A 9,116-nucleotide genomic window follows, 5' to 3' on the forward strand; every position below is an offset into this window, starting at 1 on the left:
AGCAAACTTCTCATCTCTTTATGACTGAAGGTAACTATACAGCTTGGAGCCAGGTGCCTACTAAAAATTCTAAACCAGTAGAGTCCAAAGTTGCAAGGACCAGAAACATTTTGTGAATAGGCCTTTAGGAGCAACTCTAAATTCCATCCTTCAGTTCTTAGACCTAGGAATTCTGGTTGTTGACTAGATGACATTATATATTGTATATGGTGGCTAGTTCAAGACACATAGCATATATTGTAGGACAGCACCTCTAACACACAAGGTGTTGTCTCTCAACTTGTGGCATAACTGTCTTCAGTAGAGTCATTACTCCACTCTATAAGGACAACATTTTTTATGAGTAATGGAGTGCATGATAAAACAACGAATTCCGTAGGTATAAGCCAATCACCACACTTTTTTAGTTTTAAAATGTCCCTTGATCGGAAGCAAGTCTGCATAAAATTTCACAACTATGGATAAAACATTCTGTAAGATCACAGATGGTGGTACTGACAGAAGTACTGCAGGCAGTGAAGGCAAATCCATGTCTAGAATACTCACTTATTCCAGAGAAATTATAAAGCCAACTAACTCCTCCATGATATAATGGCTCCAAATTAATTAACTTACCCCCAGGTACCTGGCTGGTCCCCTTGAGATTGATATGTAACAGGAATTCAGTACAGTGTTGACAAGTTGGGCATTCAGCAGCGGGGGTGGTCACATCAGCCTTTGTAAAGTGAAACCATATTGCTGAGGTCATGTATTAGCCTCTGTTCATGCCACCATGACCACTTTCTACAGGTGCCCATTAAGGAAGCACAGGAGTGTCTGAGAAAAGAGGTTTACTGACCTCCACTGAATGGGTCATATTGCCCACCTGATTACTGAAAGCATATTGGTGTGAGCGGTCACATCTAACACTAATAGTCTCATGCTCCTGACTGGTTCCAAGAAGTCCATATACCACTTCCCTAGATCTGTTTTGTGTCCATTTTCCCAAATGTCCTCATTCAAAATCTCTGCTAATTAGGATGAACCATTATCCCTGGACTTAGATCTGGATGCAATATCCTATATATTCATATTATATATATATATATATATATATATATATATTTCCAAAGGGTGCAATGGCAAGGAGTGTGTGTAGATGTTGGATAAGTAAACTTCAGTAAATATTAGTTAAAGTAAAAATAATTTTTTAACTTTTTATTCTGATAAGACTCACAAAAAAGTTGCAAGGATAGTAAAAAGAATTCCCATATACACTTAACCTAGATTCTCCAATGTAAGTATTTTACTATATTTGTGTTATTCTCCTTGTCTCTCACACTCTATACACACATACATGTGGACACAAATTTTAAAATATTTTGAGAGTAAGTTACAAACACATTCTCTTACAGAAAACAGTAGAATAATCAAAATCAGACCACTAACATTGATACTAACAGACCACTAACTGACCTTATTCAGATTTTGCCAACTGTCCAAATTGCACCAGAATTTCATGAGCAGTGAAGGGAAGGAATCAAATCTCTTCTGGGGTATGAATAGGGCAGATGGTGTACTGAAGTCTGGATTAGGGTTCAATCCACAGGGATGGAGCTAAGGGGGCTTCCATAGGCATTGGGCCTCCTCTGCCCGCTCCAGGCCCCAATGATACCACCCTCCTCTTTCTTCAGGCTTCCTAGAACTCCCTTGTGATCTTCCACACCTCTGATGTTGCCATAACCACATAGTTCTGGAAATAAACTTTACCTGGGACTGGTCCCCACAAGGCAGAGGCCCCAGGACTCTTCCACCACTTTAGCACCTAACACAGCTAGGAGGATCCACAGAGCTCCATTGTTATTATTAGGTTTCTGTCTCATAGACACGAGCTGGGGAGGGGTGCAAAAATCATCTCTTGTCATCTCTCATTCCCATTGACAACTGGGCAAGGGAGGCTCAGAGAAGTCTGAGACTATTAGGGGCAGAGCTGGGGGGATACCCCACTCCTGTCTCTTAGGCCTAGTGTCTTCCCCTGACATCACACAAGTGGTCTAAATTCCCCTCCCTAAAGGGCAGTCACAGTCTGCGCACAGCGTGGAGCTGGGGGTGTGGGTGGTGACGGGTGGAGGAGGGAATGACACCTCAGGAAAGACCTGTGCTTACCCGGGTGGCTTATGGATGAACGGGTTGTTCTTTTCTGAGGCTGCAAAGTGGAGTCCATCTACCTGAACGTGGAGGCTGTAAACACACATCGGGAGAAGCCTGAGGTAGGTGAGGGACTCTGTGGCCTAAGCTGGCACGTGGTGAAAGCACCCTCCCCTGCAGAAAGGCAGCCCCAGTCCCACAGAGCTTGGGTATTTCCACCAACAGGTAGAATAACCAGCACCCAGAAATGCAGGAACCACAGCCCAGACCCGAGGCACCATAGACACGCACAGCTAGAGCAACCCTGCCTAAAAGGCCTCTCTGGCTGAGGTTCCCCCAGGCTTGCCTGAGAAGAGGGTCAGGATCCAGGCCTGGCTGAAAGAGGGGAGCCTGGCAGTAAGGACAAGAGGCAGGGAGGGGCAGGGGCTCCACACTGCTGGCTGCTTCCTGCTAATACTGGGTTCTCTCCTCTCAGAATGTGAACGTCACCCGGGAAACTGTGGAAGCCCTGGACACTGTCCCTGCCCACTACTGAGCCCTTCCCAGATCAAATTGCCTTTGCTCCTGCTTTCTTCTACCGCAGGAGCTCCTGCGTCTGCCCTTGCCCATATGCTCAGGTAACACTAAGCCTCTGAGGAAGTTATGGCCTCTAAGTTGATCCTCAGCGAGAGAGCTCTGCTTCCAGCAAGACCTCAGCAGCTCAAGCTATCCCTGTTCACAGTCATAGCCGAAAGACTGTCTGGCTCTGCATGGAGCTTTGTCTTACTTTCTCAATTCTTGTTCCCTGAGCAACAAATGTTCCTCTTTCTCCCTGCAGGAGGGGGAGAAGTGGCCATTGTGAGGCCTCCTTCACTATGCATAAGAACTTGTCTCTGTGATGAGGCCCTGTTCCTGTGGGGGTGGGGATTGTGAAGGCTTTCTAGAGGCAGATTCCTGGGCAGCATTTCCAGAAGTAAGGGGCACCAGTGGGACTGACCCTTTATGAGCAATATGACTAGGGGTATGAGATCTTCCTTCTCACACAGGAAACTCTGGCACCTGGCTCATCATGTTCTCTGCTCCTATTCCTGCCCCCATCCTGGGGTCATTTCACTTTCCACATGGATAATATAACCAACACCCTGGAGTCCCCAGAACATTATCTCCAGGAACAGTTATCTCCCCTTACCTTCAACTACCCACTCTCCGAACTTTATTATTATTACCTGGAGTTCTACCTCCTCCGTCTTCTTAAATGCAACTGTCTGACCGCCTACACCCTCTCTCATTATTTCATCTTTCAATGTCACTTCAAAACACCTAGCAGCATATCTATCACATATGAGTCACATCAGTGATATTTAATACCATACTTTTTTTTAGACCTCATTAGCATTCGTGTTCATCAATCACTCCTTTGTTTCCCTATCCATTAGTCAGAAAGCTGATCCGCCCTTCAAGCTAGAACTGAGGCCCCATCTCTCCCATATAATGTTGATCTCTCCCTAAACACAGAAAAAACAGGGAGCACATCTAATTCACTTTGCAGTTTCAACGTTTATTTCTGATACCAAAACTTGACAGCACACAAGGGGGGGAAGAAAGCAATAGACAAGGAACAGCAAATAAATTTATCTTGCATGCCACTTTCAGTCAACAGGATGTGGCTCTCTAGATAGCTGTGTTTAGAAGGATTCTGAGGCTTCAGCCTCACTCAGGGGAAGGACTATTGCAACTGATTAGCAATATCTGTGAACATAAAAAAGAAAAAAAATGTAAAAGTCAATGCTATATACCAAATAGTAAGGAACATAAATAACAAATACTGCTTCCACATACTTCCCTCTGCTCCCCACCACGTGTTTCCTATGACTCCCAGCTAGAGCACATAAATACATTCCCATGGATTCTGTATCTCCCAATGACCCTAAGTGCCCAGTCCAAAGTGATATACCTACCCAACATCTCACTCAACCCAGAAGAAACCGATGGCACCAAAGTTGGCAGCAAAGTTGGCACTGGCTGTACCACCAGGGCCAATAATGGGGCCAGCGAAGGTCTGAGGAAATCTGGAGCGAGCATTCTGGTGGTATCTGGCCCAGAAGGTAAATGGGATTCTGGACCAGGGATCTCCAAAATCTCCTTCCTCGTCCCAGGTCAGCAGCTCAAACTCAATGTCATCCCAGCTCCAGGGCCCAGATACGGCCTCATCTCCAATCCCCATGCGGGTTCTTGCCTCAGCCCGGGCCTCGGCCTCAGCTGCAGCAGCATCCAGAGCATCCAAGGCCTCATCTGCGGCCTCCATGAACTGCGCAGTCCAGTCACGAGGGTCTCTCTTCTGAACCTGAGATGAGGAATAGAAAATAAAACCCATAATAGTATTAGTTAATATTTATGAAGCACCTACTATATATTTAGCACCCTACTTTGTGCTATTGTTTATGTAGTAACAACAAATACCACCAATAATGTGGTACCTACCGTGTGCGATACCTAAAATCTCATTCCTGCTCTGGAATTTTCCCAGTCAGTCATAGTTCATCCCTTAACCTATCGAGTCTTGCAGTTCCTCTATTACCTCTGCAATGAATCGCAGCACTTTCATCTTGCTAGTCTCATGGTAGGAACGGAGGCCCCAGAGGAACTCATACTCAGGAGGGTTGCTGTTGGGCACTCGTCTGTAGTCTAGGTACCTTAGAAAGAGGAGAAAGGCCTTTGTTTCTACCCAGGCAGAATGATAGTCCATCAATGCATAATAATCTGAGATTCTGACATCCCAGATTTCAGGTAGCAACTCCCCCCAGTCTCATTCCTAAACACAGATTTACCCTCTAATAATCAGGCCTTTGAATTCCTGTGCCAGTGCTTCTACACAAAGCAGTCACCTAGGCCTGGAGGGTGGCTTGAGTAGGGTCATAGAAAGGACAACACTTAATTTCACCCCCTCTGTCACAGCTCTAGCTCCAAGTGCTTATAATCTTGTCATTGAATCACAGATAGGCCCATTGCAAAGCCTCAGCTAAGCTCAGCCTTTGGAATATCTACTGTGGGCGTGGTGGACAGGCTCCACTTGCAAGATCACTATACTGCAGGAAAATCCAACCACAAAGAGCATACTCAATAAATACTCCTGCGTATATATGTGTGTGTATATGCATAGGTATAGGTATAGTTAGTATAAGAAATGAGCATGGAAAGGGCTTTCTGAGGCTGACCAGCACACAGAATTCATGAAGACCAGACAAAGCTGCTTAGGCATCACTTACTTTTGCTTTACAAACTCGTAAGTGAGAAGTTTTCTCAGATCTCCAAGGAGGGGATGTCTTACCCTGATAGTAACAACAACAAAAAAAAGGGATCCATAATCACACACTATGACATTGCCCAAAGGAAAGAAAAGAGTTTTCCAGCACAGAGGTCAGAGACAAGAGAAGAGGCAGAGAGGTCAGGACTATTTCCCCATCCACCCAGGTCACATCCTTGGGCTCTGTACCTCCCCAAACCAATTCCCTTAGACCACCAGGCTGATGCAGTCCTGGGACCATCCTCTGTTGCCAAAGGATGATATAAACAGGCAAGAGATGAGAGAGCCCAATCATACCCAGGACGCAGTCCCATCTTGCGTAGTGCCTCCCAGAGGACAGCTGCAATGGGAGGCAAGGGGAGACAAGGGATGGAAAATGAGCATGGAAAACAGGCGGTAGCCAACCCCCAGCTGCTGGCCCAGCCACTCACCTTCACTGGCACGGTTGCCATTCATAAAGATGACACCCAAAATCACTAAGAGGAGACCCAGCTTGGGTGTGTCTTTGGTCCTAAAGAAGTACAAAAAGAATATATTTTCAGCAGTCATTTGCATGAGACACCCCAGGCAGCTTACCCATCTAGCTTCCCCAGTATTCCTCAGCTAGGGGATAATTCTACCCCAGGTCTGCCCATGACCTGCTATGTGACCCTGAATCCTGGACCCTGGCCTACTCGAAACTCCAGGAAAAAAGCATCACTGAGAAAGGCAATGTTCCACCTCCTTTCCCATCTTACGTTCCCAGTATGCCAGCCAGGGACTCAGGGGTACTGATGAGAATATACAGGTGTTCTTCCTTGTCAATTTCCTTCAGCTGAATTCCAAATTTCTACAGGGACAAGAAAACAGACTATGAAATTACAAAATCTAGCATAAGCTACCCCCACTCAGTACTACCCACACTTAGCTACTCCTTCGCCTCCCTGTGAGATTTGCCCTAAACTCCCAGTAGGAATCCCATGAATCTTTTTAATCAAGACTTTCCCATGATATCTATCAAAAACAAAAACCAAAAACCCTTTCCCCATCATTCTGTTCCTCAGGGCTGCCTTCTCACCTTCTCCAGGACAAAGCATGCGCGTTCAATGATTTCTGGATACACATCAGTGTATTCACGGATGATATCCCTCAGCATTTCTGTAGGAGAGAGGAGGGAGCACCTGAGCTGAGCAAGGACCACAGAGCTGCGACCTCTTTGCCAGCCCTGCCCAGGGGAGCACAGTCAGTGAAAAAGGAAGACTCAACCATGGAAGGACGGGATTGAAGAGGAGGGGACATATAAGCAAAGAGATGTCCACAGAGCACGGGGTGAGGGGAAGAGCAGAGCTCCAGGAGAGGGCACTGGATACCTACCTGAGCGCTTGATGGGCACCTTTGTGTAATCTTTAAGCATCAGGTACTTGACCAACTTATTCGCCTGGGAGGGAAAAAGGAAATCATTAAAGTTATAAGATATTTACAGAACACTTGGTTGAATTATAGATGGAAAGACAACAATGAAAAGAGCAAGGGGTGGGGGGAGAAGTGACTGGGGAGTTACAGTTCTTACTCTTTCCTGAAGAAGGGCCACATCTCGGGGCTGTGAGGCACCCAGGTTCTGTGAGGCACGCGAGTTGGGAGAGGGGCGCAGGTTTGGTGAGGGGCGCAGGTTCTGCCAGTCAGGTGGAACTGGCCAATCAGTGGGGATCCAGTCAGGTGGGAGCGGCCAGTCAGTGGGAAGTGGCCAATCGGGTGGCAGTGGCCAATCAGGGGGTAGTGGCCAGTCGGGAGGGCCTTGCCAATCTGGAGGACCCTGCCAGCCTGGTGGAGTCTGCCATCCAGGTGGAGTCTGCCATCCAGGTGGATTCTGCCAGGCCAATGGGTTCGGCCAGACAACTGGACCAGGCCAGACAATGGGGTTCGGCCAGATCACAGGGTTCTGCCAGATCACTGGGTTTGGCCAGATCACTGGGTTCTGCCAAGCAACTGGGTTTTGCCAGGCTGGTGGGGTCTGCCTAGCTGGGGGGCTCTGACGTGCTGGTGGGGTCTGCCTGGCTGGCTGGTTTTGCCAGCCTGATGGGTTCTGCCAAGCCAATGGGGTCTGCCAGAGCACATTGGGGGGTGCGCCAGGTGGGCTCTGAGTGGTAACTGGAACCGGTGCAGACCTCCAGGTCCCTGGAGCCAGTGGGGCCCGCCTCTGATCCCCACTGCTGCTCTCTTCCACATTCAAGTTATTAATCTGCATCATCAGAGAAAAGGAAGGTCAGGGTCACCAACCGTTTCTATGTCCTCACCATATCTATTCCAGGAAGGCCCCCTAAAACCCTCACCTGTAGTGACAGCCTGACCCACTAGCCAATGGTCACCCTGAGTCCTGGGCTTGTCTTTCACTGTCTTCCAGGCAGGAGTTTCATCTCTGAACCAGGCCAGGAGCAACCCAAGGGTGGGGCCTGAGGCTTCTCCTCTTCCCATGTCCACCACTGGCTCTGCTTGTACCACCCTGGACAAATCACTCAAGTCACTTCACCTCTCTGGGACTTAGTTTCCTTCTCATAAAACTGAAACTATGATCCCTAGCCGGTATGAGGTACCTTGAAGATTTAGTGAGTGAGATAACCTGTGTGAATGTGTCTAGGCCAAGACATAACACATGGTGGCTACTTTCAAAACGTAAAGTGAATTACATACAGGCTGTATATATTATGTGTCCATGTCTCCTCTCCCCATTAGTCTGTGGACACTCAGAGAACAGGAATTAACACTTTCACCTTTATCATCCCCTACAACCTAGTCAAATACAGACAGTTGCATATATTGTTTTGTTTTGTTTAGAACAAATGAACAACCTCAGAGAAGAAAAGAGAGCGCCCAAAGCAAAGTGGAACTAGCAGGGATCTCACCTTGCGGGTCCTCTTGCCCCGAATTATAGTCCTGGACTCCAGATTCTGAGCCTGGGAACCATCTGCTGATGTCTGTGCAGCTGCACCATCAGATTCACAGATACCTGGGCATGGGTCAGCCTCTATGTCAGCCTGGGAAGTGGCTATCTTGGCTTGGTTAACATTCTGGGTCTGGGTATCAGCTACTGGGGCCTTAGTGGTATCATTCCAAGCCCTGAAGGCTGTTTTGGGCTGAGTGCTGACCATCTCACTGGCACTGAGAGACTGAGAGAAATTGTAGGTGGCATTTGGGCCCACCGTAGTAGTGGTATTCTGGGCCTTAAAGGCCATCTCCGACTTGTTGGCAGTTAACTCACTGGTGGTTGCTGCCTGGGAAAAATCATAGGCAGCATTTGGGCCCTTTTGGGGGGCATTCTGGGACTTAAAGGCTGCTGTAGGCGGTGTGTTGGGAGTCTCCTTGGCATTAAGAGCCTGAGAGAAATCATAGGCAGCATTTGGGCCTTTTGTGGTGGCATTCTGGGCCTTAAAAGCTGTCTTAGGCTTAGTGGCAGCTGCTAAAGCCTGCATATCAGCCATCTCACTGGCTGTTGGGGACTGTGAACTCTGAGGACTAGCATTCGGTGCGCTGGCAGCTGCTGTGGCCTGGTTGGTAGGCGGAGCCTCTGAGATCTGGATGGCCTCCATCAGGGTCTGCATAAGCAAGGTGCTGTCTTCCACGGAGGCCTCAGCCTGCAAATACAGGGGGAAAAAAATTAAATCTCTGGGTCTGCGAAGTGGGGTTGGGAGGATAGGGGAGAGAACATGCAGGGATGGTGCAGGCGAGCGGT

The 9,116-nt window shown here is 47.8% G+C and overlaps 1 protein-coding gene across 5 annotated transcripts in view; it reads right to left on the reverse strand.

Annotated features, from left to right (window-relative positions):
* Positions 1 to 3,643: 3,643 nt before the first annotated feature.
* The window catches only part of MAGED1 (MAGE family member D1), a 73,377-nt gene continuing 67,904 nt past the window's right edge, over positions 3,644 to 9,116 (reverse strand). For 4 of the 5 annotated variants that reach the window (XM_024757135.1, XM_024757136.1, XM_024757133.1 and 1 more), the window contains 11 exons: positions 8,290 to 9,018; positions 6,960 to 7,628; positions 6,764 to 6,827; positions 6,468 to 6,547; positions 6,148 to 6,239; positions 5,842 to 5,921; positions 5,708 to 5,750; positions 5,373 to 5,435; positions 4,685 to 4,799; positions 4,065 to 4,450; positions 3,644 to 3,855 (listed from right to left, as the gene is read on the reverse strand). In XM_024757135.1, coding sequence (XP_024612903.1) covers positions 4,073 to 4,450; positions 4,685 to 4,799; positions 5,373 to 5,435; positions 5,708 to 5,750; positions 5,842 to 5,921; positions 6,148 to 6,239; positions 6,468 to 6,547; positions 6,764 to 6,827; positions 6,960 to 7,628; positions 8,290 to 9,018 — 2,313 coding nt within the window. In that variant the 3' untranslated portion in view covers positions 3,644 to 3,855; positions 4,065 to 4,072. Of the gene's footprint in view, positions 3,856 to 4,064; positions 4,451 to 4,684; positions 4,800 to 5,368; positions 5,436 to 5,707; positions 5,751 to 5,841; positions 5,922 to 6,147; positions 6,240 to 6,467; positions 6,548 to 6,763; positions 6,828 to 6,959; positions 7,629 to 8,289; positions 9,019 to 9,116 lie in introns of those variants that run through there. The other variant, XM_024757137.1, reaches the window with a different exon arrangement.

The sequence above is a fragment of the Neophocaena asiaeorientalis genome, unplaced genomic scaffold (genome assembly GCF_003031525.2).
Source record: "Neophocaena asiaeorientalis asiaeorientalis breed wild unplaced genomic scaffold, Neophocaena_asiaeorientalis_V1.1 scaffold553, whole genome shotgun sequence".
In the NCBI taxonomy this organism is placed as follows: Eukaryota; Metazoa; Chordata; class Mammalia; order Artiodactyla; family Phocoenidae; genus Neophocaena; species Neophocaena asiaeorientalis.